Source organism: Uranotaenia lowii, chromosome 3, assembly GCF_029784155.1.
Source record: "Uranotaenia lowii strain MFRU-FL chromosome 3, ASM2978415v1, whole genome shotgun sequence".
Classification (NCBI taxonomy): Eukaryota; Metazoa; Arthropoda; class Insecta; order Diptera; family Culicidae; genus Uranotaenia; species Uranotaenia lowii.
The window spans coordinates 267,177,443-267,197,225 of NC_073693.1; the positions used below are offsets into that span (position 1 = coordinate 267,177,443).

Here is a 19,783-nt window from a genome sequence, read left to right on the forward strand (position 1 = left end):
TTCCTTAAGCGGTTACGTAATAGCTGAAGATGCGGATTCCACCTTGCCTGCGATAGTTAGATCCAATTTTAAAAGCAATTTTTAGTACAAATCATACTTACGTCATACAGTACACAATTTACATAAACAACAGAGCGCGTCGCTTCCTTCATTCTTGCTTCATTCAAACTTTCGTTCAACCATTTGTCGAGCAAATAAAGTAATCTTAATTCTCCACTCATACGAGAAGGTTTTCTTAATCCGAAGTCCTCAACAAGTTCTGTCAAGGTCGCCATGAGGCATATCGGACTCGCGTTCCCGATGGTTCTCGCAACTTTAAGCAGGAGAATAAAATCATTCGACAGTGCTCGCAAGGAGAAGTCTCTTGCTACTCTTTGGACCATGGAAGTTCGGCATAATCCAGGCCAATGAATTGATGACTAGGCATAATTTTCCCATATGTTTGGATAACGTGCCGTTATTAAGCCTACCACCATTCTGAATCTCCATGTGCGGCACAAATCTTTTTTGCAGAACTTCGATTTTATGGTGAGCTTTCTGAAACTTAATTCCTCCATCCAGATGCCATCCCTTTCTACGGACACCTTTGCAAAGGTTTTCTAACTCCTCGATTATTTCGCCGGTGATCATAAGCACGATATCGTTAGCAAATCCGACTATATGCACGCCTGCTGGTAGTTTCAGCGTTAACACCTCATTATACATACATGGCATTCCAAAGCACAGGTCCGAGTATGAAACCCTAGGGAACTCCCGCTGTTAGGGCAGTAGGTCGTAACCAAGTTTCGGTTTCGTCAATACCCGATTTTCGAAGAAGCTTCCTATTATCCTGCAGGGTGTATTGGGAACACGCATCCTGTGAAGCGCTTTGGCAAGCTTCCCAGCTGACATTGTTGTTCTTAACGTCAATTGTCACAATTGCGCAGTGTTGAACACCTGTCCGCCTCTTTTTATAAGCGCTATTAGCACACTCTGTCACTATTTGATACAAGCGATATTAAAACTGCACGAAGCTGTAGCAGTGGATTCCAGAACCAGGATTGCGTATGATACGAAATATCAGAGTACGATATCAAAGGAGCTTTGACTCTTCTTAACACTATCACCATTCTAAAGCTAAGGGAACATGTGTCAATACAAGAGAAGTGACATATATTAGGTGAAACAGTTATGACTGTCGACATGCGATACAAGTTTTGATCAAAAACTTGATTTAATAGGGAATATAGAAGCCTTTTGGCAACCCTAAAAAAAAATATATTTTTTTTTGAATTTTTTTTTCCACGGAAACGATATTTGTACAGCTTCAATGATTGAATAACCATGATGCAATTTTTACAATTAAATATCTTTATTTGAACGGACATTTACCTCCACAAAATTCTGTTGCCAATCCAAAGATAGAAGGGACTGAATACTAGTCCATTATAAGGAAAATACACTTATTTTGCGCTTGACGTAACAGATATAACTGATGTAATTTAGATCTTATTCTCATATGATTTCAGAAGCAATGGGATCGTAAGCGATGCGTTTGCGATTCACATTTGAACACTTGTGAAGAGATTTTATTGAACGGAGTTACTAGGAGAGCAAAGAGATTTGTTAAATGAAAAATCATATTCCAAATTGGTAAAACGAGAAAATATGGAAGAATACAGCTTGTGCAAATGCATGTACTACATATGCACTATTGGCATACCCTTCTCGAGAGAAAATACGTACAAAGGTCAAAAAATACTAGCAAGAATTTAAAACTGATTCAGATTCAAAACATTTCCTTCCAATGTTTTGAGCTTGAAAAACTTCTGAACTCTGCATGCAATAATTAACCTTGACCTATTTTCTCCCCCGCCCAGATACAGCCTCATTTATTTCCAATAGACAGAAATATGAGATAAACGTATCTGGGAAGTACTGGATAAGTCGCCTCTTACGACATGGACCAGTATCCCAGTGGCAGTATTCTTTAGGCCGCTGCCACACAGCACCAGATCCTTTAGATTCGAAGCCAGCGTTATTTTGTAGAGATGAAAGAAAATCCACTGGTGTCTCTAAAACGAGAAACTAATTTATTAGTCTTCAAATCATTGGTGTCCAGAGCACACTTGGCTAGCTCCAAAACATCTCCATCAGTTACTTCTGGAGAAATCCCGATTAAATACAGATGGAAACTGTTTTCCTCAGACAGTGCTGGTGGAGCTGCTGAATTCGCCGTATTTGTACCTCGGAAGAGTTTTTCTGGACGGCGAAGAGTTACTTCGTTACCAAATTCTTCTAATTCCCTACCACGTTTTGCAGAAATAGGTTGCATCATACGTTTGCTGGATAAACCATCTCTACGGAAAGATCTCGGTGTAGCTTGAGCCATTGAAGCAAAATTTTTCGTACATCGTTTAGTAAATCTGAGGTCAGGTCTAACCCTAGAGGTCACCGGTTACTAAAGACATTTGCAAAACTGTAGGTTGAGTTGTGTAACACTGAAGCTTCGAGCGCCTATCGCATGTATGAAATACCAGATGGAACGTCAGTGATTCCAGTCACATATGCAAACTCATCACTTGAAACTGATATGAACTGGAGAGTGTGTGAAGACTTTTTGTTGGAAGCACTTTGGGCAGTGGAGAGAAGAGACTTGTTCTGCTTTGAGGTAGAGCTTGGAATACTTTATTACAATACATTGTGTCCTATTTATACAAAAAAAAACCATCTATATGGTTTCATTCATACTTGTTTATTTCTAATAACACCACCATGCGTGTGTTGTTATTCACCTCATCGATTGCTTCGATGAGACGAATCTCAACACTCCTCCTCAACACACGCATTCGCAGTCTCTTTACTGCCTTCGGCGTCTCCTCTTGAGGATGAAGCTACTCCTCTTCAACGCACGCACCGGAACACGTTCTCGCCACTGTTGCACCAAGATGACTTTCCATGGCACCAGTTCGACGACCTCCATCGAAATCTGGCACGACTATCTCCAGTGGCTTCCGATCCGACGACATTCCATGGCTCTGGCACTCTTTCTGTGGCTCGAATCTTCCCTTCCACCTAGACGCCTTTCCTGAGGCCTGCATTTCTAGTGATCCAGCACGACGGCCTTCACTTGGCTTTGCAGTCCGACGACCTTCCATGGCTAGGCGATCTTCCGTGGTACCCCGCTCGCAAGTCTACCAGTGACTCCTGATTCGACGACCACCACCTGGTTTCTAACTTGAAGACGTTCCATGATACTGGCCAGCCAACCTTCCATGGCACCGGTCCGACGACCTCTCAGTGGCTCAGTCCGACGACTTTGTTTGGTTCCGGCTCGACGCTCTTCTATTTGCCGACGCCTCACCAATGGCATGACCTTCCTCTGGCTCCCGTCTCGCCGACCTTCCAAGGATCTGACCAAACGACCTTCTATGGTTCCTGTCCGACAACCTCCCGTATTCCTGGCTTGTCGACCTCCACCTGGCTTCACGGTTCGATGACCTTCCAGTTGGCTCCTGGTCCGACAGACAACCGTCCACGATCCCCAGCTCGCCGACCTTCCAGTGGCTCCGAATTAACGAGCTGCATATGGCTCTGTATGTGTACTTGGAATGTTTTAAAATTATACATTGTGTCCTATTTATACTAAAACCATCTCTTTGGTATCATTTCCCACTTGTTTATTTCTAATAACACCACCATGCGTGTGTTGTTATTCATCTTATCGATTGCTTTGATGAGACGAATCTCAACAAGACTACTCGCACAGCGATCACCAGGCAATACGCTATAGCATAGAAGGCCGAAATCATGTTATGTCCAGGAGCGGATATGGAAGAAAAAAGTTTTTTATCAGAAAGTCTTCGTCGAAGCTATAAACATGCAGGGAGCAGCGCAGGTGCTAATTGATGAACAGCTGACGGAAATTATAGTAGTGGTGTGCGATATGTCTATGCCCAGAAGAAGTATACCTAAGTGATGGCGACGACTGGCTTACTGGTGAACAACAGGAATTGCCGAGCTGCGTGCTAGATACATAAAACTCAGACGACGAAGAACGATGTCGATAGAGAATCGAGAGGTGCCGTTGATCGAGCAGCCACAGTAGCACTCAAGCGAGCTATTAGTACAAGCAAGGATTTTCTCCGATCTGTGGAAAACTGCGAGGCTGATGTTACTAGCTTTCATGTTCTCAGGTACGATCTTTCCTGGCGCTATAAAAAGCGGAGAAACTATCCGGGGGTTGCCGGGACGGGATTCTAGCTTGGTAGTTTCCCAATCGGCCATACCTTGATTGTTGGAAATCCTACGGAAGTGGTTACCTCATTGGCACACTCATTGGCACTCATTGGCACCTCATTGGCACACATATCACGTCTTATGATATTCCCAATCAGTCTAAAGTTGGCTGAAGAGGAAAAGGGAAAAGCATCTAATGAATGCTAAATGCATCGCTGTAACATTAACAACATTTTTAGCCCACTAAGTGCTACAAATCTTGTTGACCTTTGTGTCCCTCATTTTTATGTTATACACATTCGCCTATATTTCAATTCCGAAGAACGATTTTGTATAATAATTATAATTGAACTCAAATGTTTATTTAAGCTATTATTTTTTAGAACATTGAACGAAAATTTAATGGCAACTAACGCTTGAGCCGGTCTAGACCCCACCGGGTATTCCCATCCGGGGTAATCGCTTACCTCGGTCACTACCAGTAGCAATTGCGTGCCCAAGCCATACACTAGCTAGGTGGCTAGGTAGGTATCGTACACTTACATGGCAACTTTTTGCCAGCAGCAATTTCGGGGTATAATCCTGAATGGCGGCTGCATGAAACGTTCGCAGCAATGAATGAATGGCCGGCCCACTACTCGGTCTCTGCTCAAAGTAAATAATCCACCCATTCATTTATGGATTGTGAACATTTTGTTGGGAATTAGGTTATGTCCCGTGGCATCAAGCCAACAGAGAGCCCTGCTTGATCCGAACACTGGAAGGTTGCAGAGCTGTCCCAGAAAAAGGGAAATTCCGGGAAATGTAGCAGCAAAAGTTGCTTTCAACTGGGAAACCTTAATATGAGATCTTAGATATGATTATCTGGCGAAGCGTAGGGTACATAAAACAAGAAACATATCATCATTTTGAGAAATAAAGTTACCACTTTTTTTGTTGAACAAATCGTTTTATTTTGCATTGTTTCCTGCTAAATTTTGTATTCTCATCTCTGAAGAAGAAACCATTTTTAATCTTCAAATTATTGTTTTTAATACAAATTAAAATAAAGGATTTTGAATTATTTTATTTATTTCTAATTTCCACAATATGAAATACTTTTACGTAAACTCGGGTTCCACTGATATGCATGAATCAGATTTTTTTTGCTCAGGTTTTCTATTTTCCGGATCCACTCACAACGCAAATCGAATGTAGGTACCAACTCTCCATCGTTGTGGTCGGATTTCGTTACCGAGTTAGTTGGCTAATGGTATTGCAAATAATTTGGTGTAATCCGGCAATCGTTACTCCTGTCAGAAGCTGGCATCCGGCTTAATTCAACCGGCTACTCAGTACAAGAAAGCCAGATATCCGGGTTTTGCCATTAGAGGGGAAAAACAGATATTGATGCTTTTTTGACGTGCTGACGAATGCTAAAGCAAAATTAAAAGGGAAATAAAAGGTTTTATGCTAAAAAACGAAACATTCTGTTCCAAGTGTTTAACGGTTTAATCCACCCATTGAGAACTGATAAGAATTATTTGAAGTTTAAAATAGGTTTTCAGATTTAGTTTTTGAACTTGAATTTCAACTTCGGCAAAACTATTTTGGATTACAATCCTGTGTTTTGCTTGTTAATATATGTATGATTAAAAAACGTCTAAAAAATTTTCAACAATTTGTTTTAAATTGTTCAACGGATAATTCAAGCATAAGTTTACTATTTTCGGATGAAGCAATTGACGTTGATGATTAACAATATGAAAAAGGGTGCGAAATACAAATACATAGTACCACTTATGTGTTAAAGTAAACAATAATGTTTCTAAGGCATATCTGAAAAGATAGGTATTTTTAGGCATTTTCTAGTTTTAAAGGGGTTTTTAAGAGATTTTCCTCTAGATCTGAGAAATTTGACATTTGAGCTGTGATACTTTATCAAAATACTTTTAATAGTCATCAACATGACGTGAAATGAGGAATCATAGATTCTAGGCTGAATTTTAAACGAAAAAACAGTCTTTTCAATCAAAAATATGAATTTTTAAACCAGCCAAACATTATTTTCGTAGTTTCAAGTCGTAGAAGGAAGCACTATCTTGCTGTTAAACGGAAATGAGACCCTTTTTCAACTATCCTAGATTGATTATGGTGTGCTAGATGATTTTGGTCAAGGTGCCCTGAGGGACACCAGCCCTAATGGGTGTCTTTTCAAAGCATGCATTTTGATAGCTTACTTGTAAGGTTCGGCTTGTCAAGTAGTTTTGAATAATTTTAGTGAGATATACAGGAAAATCAAATCGAGCTAATTTAGCTACTAAACCTTTGTGCCAAACAATGTCAAAAGCTTTTTCGATATCAAGAAGAGCAACACCAGTTGAATAACTTTCAGATTAGCTAGCGTAAATCATATTAGTTACACTCAAAAGTTGATGTGTAGTATAATGTCCATGACGAAAACCAAATTGTTCATCAGGAAAAATAGAGTTCTGATTAATATGAATCATCATTTAATTCAAAATAACTCTATCAAATAGTTTACTTAAAGTAGGAAGCAAACTAATTGGTCGATAACTTGAAGACTCTGAAGCACTTTTTCCAGGTTTCAAAATTGGAGTTACTTTGACATTTTTCCATTTATTGGGAAAATAAGCCAAGTGAACACATTTAATGAAGATTTTAACTAAAAAAAATATAAAGTGCTTTCAGACAACTTTTAATAAGAATATAGGAAATCCCATCTTCCCCCGAAACTTTCATATTTTAAAATTTTTTGAAAATCAATTTTAGTTCATCAATATTTGTCTCACAAGAACTTTCAAACACATTTTGTTTTGAAAGAATATCATCAAATTCAAGGGAAATTTGAGCATCAGTTGGACTAACAACGTTTAAATTATAATCATGAGCAGACTCAAATTGTGTTGGATTTTTGGTTTATCACCGCGATTGTTTATACTTCGAAGTTATCGACGTTTTTCGGTGAGTTTTAAAAATAATCAAAACAAATTACCAGTTGTCCATACGTTTCGAGCTACTATGGCATTCGCTCCTCTTCAGTGGACACTAAAATTATATTTTACGTTTAAAAATTACACATTAAATCTAAATTTTAATTTAAACTTACAATTGACTGGCCATCGTCTAAACTATTTTGGTTTTGGACAGTTTGTTTTGTTTTGCGTTTACATTTGTTTGTCAGTGTCTGTGTTAACTTGGATATTATTGGGTCATAAGCGGTCTTAAAATTTATGGAATCTCTCTGCCGAAACGTATGGACAACTGGTAATTTGTTTTGATTATTTTTAAAACTCACCGAAAAACGTCGATAACTTCGAAGTATAGACTCAAATTGTTTGGTTAATTTATGAGTTTTTTCTGCGTTAGTTAAAATAAGTTTATCTCCATCTTTCAAAGTAGGAATTGGCTTCTGGGGCTTTTTCAGAATTTTAGTTAATTTCCAAAATGGCTTTGAGTAGAGGCTTATGTCCTCTACTGCATTTGCAAAATTTTCTTTACGAATAAAATTTAAACGACGTTTGATCTATTTTTGAAGGTCACAATAAATAAATTTCAAATGAAGATCCCTAGTTCGTTGATATTGGCGTCGACGAATGTTTTCCAGTCGTATCAAAAACTGAAGATCATCATCAATCAAAGGTTGATTAAATTTATGTTTAATTTTGGGTATTGAAGCGGCTTTAGCGTCGACTATTGAAGTTGTCAAATTGCCTAAAGCCAAATCAATGTCTTCAATTGATGAAAACCCTTTAAAATCAACTTTTAACTTTCAAAAGGCTAACTGGGAGCGATATATGAATTTTATTGAACGTAATTTAGATGTAAACGTTCCACTGAATTCAATAGAAGATATTGATTTGGCTGTAGAAAATTTGACAACTGCAATAGTCAATGCTAAAGCCGCTTCAATACCTAAAGTTAAACATAAATTCAATCAACCTTTAATTGATGATGATCTTCAGTTTTTGATACGACTGAAAAACATTCGTCGACGCCAATATCAACGTACTAGAGATCCTTATTTGAAATTAATTTATTGCGACCTTCAAAAAGAGATCAAACGTCGTTTAAATTTCATTCGTAATGAAAATTTTGCTAAAGCAGTAGAGGACATAAAACCCTACTCAAAGCCATTTTGGAAATTAACTAAAATTTTGAAAAAGCCCCAGAAGCCAATTCCTACTTTGAAAGATGGGGATAAACTTCTTTTAACTAATTCAGAAAAGGCTCAAAAATTAGCCCAACAATTTGAGTCTGCTCATGATTTTAATTTAAACGTTGTAAGTCCAATTGATGCTCAAATTTCCCTAGAATTTGATGATATTCTTTCTAAGCAAAATGTGTTTGAAAGTTCTTGTGAGACAAATATTGATGAACTTAAATTGATTTTCAAAAAATTTAAAAATATGAAAGCTCCAGGGGAAGATGGGATTTTCTATATTCTTCTTAAAAAGTTGCCTGAAAGCACTTTAAATTTTTTAGTTAAAATTTTCAACAAATGTTTTCACTTGGCCTATTTTCCCAATAAATGGAAAAATGCCAAAGTAACTCCAATTTTGAAACCTGGAAAAAGTGCTTCAGAGCCTTCAAGTTATCGACCAATTAGTTTGCTTCCATCTTTAAGTAAACTATTTGAGAGAGTTATTTTGAATAGAATGATGATTCACATTAATCAGAATTCCATTTTCCCTGATGAACAATTTGGTTTTCGTCATGGACATTCTACTACACATCAACTTTTGAGTGTAACTAATATGATTAACGCTAGCAAATCTGAAGGTTATTCAACTGGTGTTGCTCTTCTTGATATTGAAAAAGCTTTTGACAGTGTTTGGCACAAAGGTTTAGTAGCTAAATTAGCTCGATTTGATTTTCCTGTATATCTCACCAAAATTATTCAAAATTATTTGACTAGCCGAACCTTACAAGTAAGCTATCAAAATTCATGCTCTGAAAGGACACCCATTAGAGCTGGTGTCCCTCAAGGCAGTATACTTGGGCCAATTTTATACAATATTTTTACTTCTGATCTTCCTGATGTACCAGAAGGAAAAGGTAGAAGATTATTTGCTGATGATACTTTGCTTTCAGCAAAAGGTCGAAATTTACGGGTGGTACGCAGTAGATTGCAACAAAATTTAAATTCCTTTTTGAATTACTTGAAAATGTGGAAAATTTCTCCTAACGCTTCCAAAACTCAACTTATTTTATTTCCCCATAAGCCAAGAGCAAATTTTTTAAAACCTAATGAAAATCATTCCATAACTTTTAATGGGGTTTCATTAGAATGGTCTGATCACGTGAAGTACTTGGGACTTACACTTGATCGGAATCTTACTTTTAAAAATCACATTGAAGATATTCAATCTAAATGTAATAAATACACTAAATCTCTTTATTCTCTCATCAACAGGAAATCCCGGTTGTGTCTGCGAAATAAGATGCTCATCTACAAACAAGTTTTCCGACCAGCGATCATGTATGCAGTTCCGATTTGGTCTAGCTGCTGCGCGACGAGGAAGAAGGCCATCCAGAGGATTCAGAACAAAGTTCTGAAAATGATTTTGCGGCTTCCACCTTGGCACAGCACCGAAGATCTTCATCGGATTGCAGGCATTGAATCTATCGAAGAGATGGCCAACAAAATCATCTCCAACTTCAGAGGCAAATCGATGCAGTCTTCCATCGCAGAGATTCGTTCTCTTTATGTTTAGTTTAATTTTAAGATAGTGTTTAGTTTTAAGTATAAAATATTTTTGCTATTACAGGATGTTCTCCTACATTAAAAACTTGATTGCGCTCAGCAAATTTAAATCTTATAAATAAATTTTTATAATCTAGTTACTTATAGGGCTATGAACAGTTCATTATTGAGCTGAACACCTAGTTTAATGCAATAATGTAATATAAGTGTAATCATGATTTGATACAAATAAAGACATATTTAAAAAAAAAAAAAAAATATCTTCAATTGAATTCAGTGGAACGTTTACATCTAAATTACGTTCAATAAAATTCCTATATCACTCCCAGTCAGCTTTTTGGAAGTTAAAAGTTGATTTTAAACGGTTCTCAATGGGACTTTGGGATAAAGAAAAAGTTACTGGAAGGTGGTCTGAATAGAGCTCCGCATAAGTAACTAATTGACTACAATGCTCGCCTAAATCCGTTAGAACTAAATCAATTGTGGAGGGATTTCTAATTGAAGAGAAACAAGTATGCCCATTAGGATATTCAACAGTACACAGCAAAAAATTTCTAAAAGTATACGGAATCTAAAACACGAGTAGTTTAATTTTTTACAAGTGTAAATCGAAGACGATTTTATATCACAAACAGTGTAAAATTGTATGTTCGATTTAAAATTAAATGGAAATGTGCAACTTGTGTGGCGTGCGTCGGATAAAAAGTAAACAAATAAGAAAATTATTCGAAAACGAGTCGTAGGCGTAGCTCTAGCATTTCCAGAATCCTTCAAAAGCTGATAGGTTCATAACAATGTCACATTGAAAAAAGAATGCTGTTGAAATTAATCAGTTTTCTCTCCATTGCAGCAAGATCAGATTTTTTGCAGCGGCAGTGATTTTTCGTAGAAATTTTCAACAGGTGGAGGTGACGCTTACCGAAAAATAATGGTGTTCTGGGACGAATCGAGGATCTTGGTGACGGCCATTTGTACAACATCACCGTGCTAGGAATCATCGGATGAAACAAAAATTCCAGGCTGACGCTGTGCGTGATGGTGTATATCTTTTTAGGTTATTTTTGAAAATATATGCGAAATTAAAATTTTAAAGCAGCGTACTCATTCATAGACAACAGCAAAACCTGAATATTTAGCAAAGATTTCTAATATTTACGATAATAAATCTTAAAATTCACATCCCCGTGTATTTTTACACGACGGCTTTCGTCGCCCGATTTCGTGCATTGTTTTCGATCTAAATTTACACGCCTCAAAAATTACATTATTTAAAAAAATACATCGTGATAGAATTTTACATCAAAATCGATGTTCCGTTTTCGTGCATCGTTTTCGGTCTAAAATTACACGATTTTTTCTTGCTGTGTATAATAACCCGCAGAGTAGTCATTAATTAAAATATTTCCATTAGAATTTGATGAAATATTATCCAAGATCGGTGTTTTGCAATAATGTCACCAATAATTAAAAAAATCTAGATTTATTTCTGGTGAGTTTGTGTAAATCTCCCTTCAAAAAATGTTTCATTTCACCGCTGCATTGGAAAGGCAAGTATGCGGCATCAATCATAATTTTTCCCATAAAAGTTTCTAATACAATTCCAATTGTTTCTAGGACTTTTGTATTGAAAGAAGGAAAAAGACTAAATGTGAGACGACTATTGATGAAAATAGCTACACCCCACCTTGTCGATCAAGTCGATCATTTCGCAAAATTTTAAAGAAAGCATTGCTTTTCAAGTTATTGTCTGGCTTTAAAAAGGTTTTAGTGATGGCAGCAATATGTATGTTTTGAATTTTCAAAAATAAAAAGAATTCATCTTGGTTAACCAGCAAAGATCTAGCGTTCCAATTCATAATATTTAAAAATCTATTTGGATCCATGAGGGAATCGTTAAGTCCTAATAATATTGTAAGCATAATTATAAGAAGTTTGGAAAGCTTCAAACATTGAATCTGCTTTTAACATTAAAGCTGCATCATTTCCATTAAATTAATTTGTAGAAGATTTTCGAAAAGGTTCAAATTTGACTCGACAATGAAACATAAGAGGAGCTATTTCAAGAATTTGCTAATAATTAAACTGATCCTTTTTAAAATGGATCAAATAAAGCTTAAGAGCAAAACCAAAACTAGTGGTATTATTCGTGTTGGTTCTTTTCCTCATTTGAATTACTTGAATCGGAGAAAAACCTAACAAAGAATTTAATTCGGTTGTGATTTCATCCGGTGTCTGATCGCCGGAGAGATCACGAAGTACAACTTTGAATGGACGATCACTTTTAGCATTGTGGGTAAAAAAAATAATTTAAAAAATTTCGAAAATCATTAAAAGATTCCGCCAATATACGAGCAGTTCCCCTTCGACCGATCTGAAAAGAAATCTTCACATCCTTGACGGAAGTGACGATTTCATTCGGGTTCTTGTAAAATGTTGTTGCAGGTAAAGTCTGTTTCACATAGAATCTGGCCGCATCTTTTCATTTACTGCAGCGCCCCTAGTTGTCACATCTCGAATCTTTTGATTTTGATCCGGATGGTTTGTTTACTTAGTGGTGAAAATTTCATCAAGATTTAAGCAGTCAGTCAAAAGTTATCGACGATGGAACGCGAAAGGCGAGAGAAAATTCTGCACACTCACGTAGAGAAAACGACGTGGTCAGGGGTAAAGATCGCGAAATTCCTGAAATATCCAAAATCGACTGTCATGCAAGCAAACACCCCAACAGGACGCTGAAACAAAACCTAATTGCCAAAACCAGGGCAAGGAAGTTGTACGAGAAAGTGTTGACAAAGTACAACGGATGCATTTTGATGGACGACGAAACTTTCGTCAAAATGGATTTTGGACAAATATTCGGTAACAAATTTTACCTTGCGAAGCGTAAAGGGAATGTTGCGGGTAGATTCAAGTTTGTTTTTGCAGATAAATTTGCTTGTAAGTTAATGATTTGGCAAGGGATCTGTAGTTGTGGGAGGAGGACTAAGATTTTCATCAATGGGGAATGGAGATGTTTACAAAGAAGAATGTCTGCAGAAGAGGGTTTTGCCATTCATTCGGTCCCACAAAGGTCCGGTGAAGTTCTGGCCGGACCTGGCAAGCTGCCACTACAGCCGGGGTGTCGTTAACTGGTATAAGGAGAACAAGATCGATTTTGTTAAAAAAAAGTATCAATCCACCAAACTGAACGGGTTTTCGTCCCATCGAGAAATGTTGGGCAATAGTTAAGGGCAAACTGAAGAAATGTGGCAGAACCATGAAAAAACCCGCTTAAATGGAAAAGTGGTGGAACAAAATGGCGAATGAGGTTACCAGCAGTACTGTGCAGAAAATGATGGGTGGTATCACAAAAAAAGTTCGAAAATTCATCCGAAAAGCTGACGAATGATTTTTATGTATATTTTTCCTTAAAGTGCAATAAAAACCCTACAAAAGGACATTTTTACTTTTGTTGTACGTTATTTCTTTGCGGAGAAATGATCTATTTTATCCGACCAGATTCTATGTGAAACAGACTTTACACTGCAACGATACGATGCTCCGGCGTACGTGTTGACGGCTCAACGGTAGGGGAGAGTGGGGATACTTGATCCCCTTTTCTTATTTTCTCCATATATTTTTGGAAAAATTTAGCAACTCGCAAGCTTTTACATTTTCTGACAGCGTGTAACTTCAAATTTCTATGCTAAAAAAATAAGAACGATACTTGAACCCGTAGATGTACAAGAAACGTGGGAGTAAAAAAATTGCGATATTTTTGAAGTTAAGGGAGACAAGATCCTCTATTGAAGAGGACTTGATCCTTTATTTAGGAAGCACTAATCCTTGAGAAAAAAAAATCAAACGAAACCCCAAGATAGAATGTTTATTGACAATTTTGATCATGTTTGTTCTTATTTCACAATTTAAAAATGACAGAAGAAGAAAATTTTATAACTTTGTCTCAACACTAAAGACATTGCATACTTAAAGGCGCTATTTTCTATAATTTAGAGAAAATTATTTATATTGGCCCTTTTCTTCAGACAATTGATGGATAAATATAAGTTTTTGCATAAATATTAGTAATCTCGTAATCAGCAATGATTACGATCAATTCAGGAGAAGAATATACCGTTTTCAACTCTAGGGATCAATTGAATCTAGGGATCAATAATCAACCTTTTAGAAAACTTTTTCTGAAAAAAGTTGAGAGTTTTCCATTGCTTTGAAGTTCATATTACGCTCGAATGATTGATATTTTTGAACAAATATTTTAGCTATAATTTTTCCATGTAAGGAACATTTTATAGTGATAAAGATCATCAAGTTACATTTCGTGAAATTTTTCTAACAATGTTCAATTACTCATTTTTCGAGCATTGAGTATTGTTGTTTTGCTCCATTTGGCACATTTTTCTAGAACATTTGATCTTTGTAGGACATTCGGGATATAGCTAAGGAATCAAGTGTCCTCATTCTCCCCTACAGATGGAAGTGAGAAGGTAAACCTTTTTTTTATATCAACCCAAAGGGCTCGGCTCATCAACAGTTTTTTATTTCCAAAGTAAGTTGATGCAGATGTTGTCTTTATTCTAGAGAAGTTAAATGGCATTCGGAATTGTTTGCCGTTTTCCAGTCCGTCTTGATTACAACGACAACCAGTAGAGAAATAAAAACATTTATCCCTAGCGTGTGCACTAATCTTTATTGATTTTATCTGTTAAATCTTGTTAAAGCCTTGTTAGTATCGCATTTTCTTACCCCTGGGAAATTGGAAGGGTAGTTTTCTCGTTGACTCGTGCAGAAGTGGGCACAGTGGGACAAACCCATTTTTCACAGGTGGTTAATTTTAACTTCCTGACAATGAAGTTTCAAAAAATGTGACTTAGAGGTGCTTTCTGTGTGTTCGTTAGATTTGTTAATAAACATTTTTTTATATCTTTTCCAAATGATCACTTTTCCATCGCTGCTCACTTCTCAAATGATAAGATTCGTCATAGAGCAGCGCTCCTAGTTTGCTTGCTACCATCGCGTGGTCCATCAGCAGACACTTTATGACGAGGGTGGAACAAGCTGATAGAATCGAATTTCCTCGTAACTACGTTGTTAACTAGCAGCTAGCTACTGTCCCTCTCCACCGGCCGTCAAAGCCCTCGAAACGGGTAGGGTAGCCGGATAGTGGACGTAATTTTCCACCCAGTGCTGCAGATTGTCCTCGTCGTCCTCGTCCTTATCGCTCAGCCGCCGAAACGGATAGGTGCCCAAAGTGATCGGAACACGGAGCGCTACCTGTCGCTCCATCAGGTTCGGTTCAATCAGAATCTGAAATGGAATCAAAACAGAAATCGATTAGTGCAAGCCGGGGGAGTCCACCACGTTTAGGTTAGGACCGCTCAAAAGGTATCGCTTCGTAGCCAATACGGTTTAGTGCAGCATCAGTAGATGCATAAAAATAACTTCATAGGAATTACTCGAATGCACGAAACTTCTAAATGGTTTAACCCTAATCCGCTCTTGAGTGTCAGTGTGACACTATTAGAAGTTTGGCAGTTTGTAACTTTGTTCGGATGCATTCAAATTTAAAAAAAAATATCTAGGGCCCCTAATGGATTCATTAAATTTTTCGTTTTGCTTCATCACTGTTTTTTATGCACGCTCAGACAAAAAAAATACCTCAACCAGACCTTGAGTGTCAATTTGACACTCCTCGCTTAAAATCGCTATAAATCTCACTTGTTTTCTTGTTTCTTAACCGATTTAAAAAAATATATAGTTTTGAAAACCTCGTAATATAACTCAAATATGTTGCTTAGAGAATATTCGGCTACAACTATTTATCATCATCCCTAATCATATTTTTGTCAAGCATCAAGCCAATGCAGATACATGATTAGAACTAGAGGTGTACCGAATAGTGGTATTTGGCGAACGGCCGAATACCGAATATTGACCATTTCAACTATTCAGCCAAACGGTGATTTTATCACGGTTATTGTTTCGATTTTATCACGCTTTTTCAAAAATCATTCAGAAACCAATTCCAGGACCTTCATTCATGGTATTTTTCATAGTTTATGTTATGGTAAAGGGTGATACGGTCAAAATTTGGTCAAAGGTAAACGCGTGTAAATCGGTGAAATCGTTTATTTAAAAGATCAAATTAAATTTCTTTTTGAAGTTTAATTAGTATATAATTCAGCAAAAATATTCAGTAAGGCTTCCGCTTTTCCAAATCCGAATTGCCGGCCCTTACGCTTAACCCCTGCCATCAGATTTTGTACAGCCACCTTGTCCACCTTCTTCGCCGCAGAAAGCCAGTTTGCTTTGATCTGCTGTTCGTCCTTAGCAGTTTTTTTTGGTCTTTTTTAAGTTCCACTTGACAATAGCCCAGTATTTCCCAATTGGGCGAAGCTCTGGCTTGTTGGGAGGATTCTTGTTCTTGGGAACCACCTGCACGTTGTTGGCGGCGTACCACTCCATGGCCTTTTTACCGTAATGGCAAGATGCCAAATCCGGCGAAAACAGTACGGAACAACCGTGTTGCTTCAGGAAAGGCAGCAGACGTTTATTCAAACACTCTTCCGCGTAAATTTCTTGGTTGACAGTCCCGGAAAATGCTGCTTTTCAAGCCACAGGTATAGATGGCTAGCCAAACCAGATATTTCTTCTCGAACCTTGACAGTTTCATGTGCTTGAAAATATCTGCTACCTTACCCCTTCCTTTTGCCGTATAAAACTCCTGTCCCGGAAGCTGCTTGTAGTCGGCTTTGACGTAGGTTTCGTTGTCCATTACCACGCAGTCAAACTTCGTCAGCATCTTCGTGTACAGCCTCCGGGATCGCGCTTTGGCCGTCGTATTTTGTTTATCATCGCGATTTGGAGTCCCTACCTTCTTGTAAATCGATTCCCATCTCAGTACTGGATGTTAAATGTTAATCTTAAGTTGGCCACGTCATTGATTCAGTGTGTAAAGCCTGAATCGGCTAAGACGGTGTATGTCTTTTTTAAATATCTTGGAAACAAGCATGTCCACGAGGGCAAGTCCCAAACCCCTACCCCCCTCGCCGTGGACAAGCGTAGACATTTCCATACACCCCTCCCATCATTGCACAAAACTTTTAAACAAGTAATTTTTATCAAAAAATTTTATAAAATAAAGAATATAAAAGGTGAATCTCATCTTTAAATATTTGTTTTTTGGTATTGTAATCTTTCGGATATTTGATTTTTTCCAAATTTTAAATAAAATACATAAACCTCTATTTATTTCCCCCATCGGGGAAGTAGTAATGCTAGTAATGTAATGTATACATGTGCACATTTTTAAGACTTTCTGTCAAGTGGTTTTTGAGATAGCGTACAGTGGGGAAGTTTTTCGACTTTTACATTTGGCACGACGTGTGCCATCTACAATGTATACCTACTATGAACCTTCCTTTTTCCCAATCAAGGCTATTTTTGATCACGTTTGAAGCTTTACCTTCAAAATTACTCAAAAAAAAATTTGGTCGAAGTTATGACAAATTTAGCCGATTGTGTTCCTTTGGCAAAAACCAACATATTTGACTTTTTATAACTTCACCACAATTTTTGCGTAATGAAACGATCCCAAATCCAACCAAAACATAGTATAAACTTCATGGTATCTATTGTTCTATTATTCTATTATTCTATGCAGAGAAAACGGGGCAGCCTTCTTTGTATATTTGGCCATTCATCATATCAATAGTTTTGACATTCTGACTGGCTGGCGTAACATCTAGGTGAGACTTATCAACGAAAATTTGCTGGCTGAAAACCTACCAGGTGTCCGCTAAAGAACTCGTATTGCTGCCAATTACGAATTTTCCCGGTCCAAATATTTGTCGCGGTTCAAATATTTTTCGCACGATTTGCCCACCGTATTTTTTTTATTATTTTACCGGTGGGCAGCTTTTTTGCCTCATAGAACTTTAGTCAGGCCTGTTTATAATTCAGCAAAACCAGTGGTCGGCAACCTTTTGGGTCGGAGGAGCCAAAAACTTCAAATTTTCAAAATTTCAGAGTTTGAAAAAGCCACATATAAGATTTATGGTTTATGTTTTTAATTTTAAAAATCAAAATATTTGAATAATCAATGAACATTAGTTTTTCCAAAATAATTTTAAATCACTTTTTTCTAACTCTTGCATTTTTCTTCTGTTTCTGATAACAATTGAGTACATGGGTTCTCTTCTGAATCATCAACTCTCCTTACATGATTTAATGTTATATTAATTTTAACACGTTGGCAAATATCGAGGCTTAAAAATTTCAAATCCATATAATTTATAATTTCCTAGGCAAAAAAATGCTTTAACAAAAAAAGCTAAATAATTTTCTTAAAATTATCAATTTTTTTTATTACATTCCCCAAATAGTCAATCTTTTACAAAATCTGGAAGTATGAGATAAAATTCAATTAAAATTTATGTAGCCGAAACCTTCAAAAATTATGCTCCTGACAACTGGCAGAATTTTCAAAATTCAGAACATCAAGTGAACAGGTCTTCAGAGTTTTATGCATCTGGAAAATCCAAAATCTCATTTTACGCCACATATGATTTTCAGTATTGTGCGTCCAATTGAATGAAAAATGGAATTCAATACATTGTATATTATTCAGCAATGCTTGCTAAAGCTAAGATTATAGTTAAAAAAAACTTCTTTCATTTTTACTGACAAATTCAGTTCAAGGATTCTTTCAAAGTTTCAAAAGAAAAATTAATAAAAACAAATCAACGGCGATTGACTCTCAATCGCAAATTTAAAAAAATGCTTCCGTTACGGAAACTTCATTGAAAATTTTAGTGCATTTGGTAAATATTGGCTGCAGGCATCACACTTGAAATTTAAAATTTGTTCAAAGACTCAAAGGTTTACTTTAAAAAAATATTATTTAATTAACGCTTCGAGGTTTAAAGGTCAATTTTGTTAATGATTAAAAGTATTTAGCCTTTGATTAAGTGATCAAATAGTTTTTCAGAATTCAAGTTTTCATTCATTCTCAATGCTGATAGGAGTTCGAAAAGCTGTCAAACTTTTATTTTTAATTCTCAATTCTTAGTTTTGTTATTTTGTATTTGAATTTTGGGTATTTTTTAACTTTTTAACCCGTTGTTTGTTGATAAAGCATACCAGATTTTGGCATTGTGTTCCTAAATTTTAAATACAAAACCGGATAACATCCGGGCAAATACAGCCAAAATCTACGTATGTTCCATGAAAAGGCAAGAGAAAAGTAAAAAAAAGAAGACACTAAAATCCTAATAGAAATTAATTCACAATTTAAAAAAATGCATGCGCTGGAACAAGTTAAAAATTTGAAATTTCGTTTGTGAATAGTCCTGGAACAAAAATATGGCATTTTTCTTCGATATCCGGGCATCCGGACCGGACCAGGCATTCCCATTTTTCTTTGAAAATCTGGGAGAGCCCGGTTAAATCCGGGCAATCTGAAATGCTTATGAGTTATCTATATTCAGAAACATCAAAATTATTGATTAATTCTAATACGGTTTTGGAAATTTCAATTGATAAATTTTCATAGAGGGCAAAAAAGTTATTGCAAGTGCTTAAAATATACAATTATAAGAGGGTTACATAGAGGCTGCCTAAGAACTACTTTTTTGTAAATGATGAACTTGATTTTTCTGTTAGCTACAGCACAACTTTGGTATTCAATTGATTCAAAAATAAACACAGGTTTTGAAAATAAATAATTTAATTTTGATTTTTTTTGCTTTATAAACAGTTAAAAGCAAACAATAGCAAAATTTGGTCGAGGATTAATGACTTTAATGGGTTAGATTTCTATTAAAAAGGAAAAAAAGTAAAATTAGGCTTCAAAATTCTATT

General features: G+C 36.5%; 1 protein-coding gene across 1 annotated transcript in view; it reads right to left on the reverse strand.

Annotated features, from left to right (window-relative positions):
• Positions 1 to 14,606: 14,606 nt before the first annotated feature.
• LOC129754083 (arrestin domain-containing protein 4-like) overlaps positions 14,607 to 19,783 on the reverse strand; it is a 36,566-nt gene continuing 31,389 nt past the window's right edge. Inside the window, exon 6 of the mRNA XM_055749951.1 lies at positions 14,607 to 15,229. Coding sequence (XP_055605926.1) covers positions 15,029 to 15,229 — 201 coding nt within the window. The 3' untranslated portion in view covers positions 14,607 to 15,028. The remainder of the gene's footprint in view (positions 15,230 to 19,783) is intronic.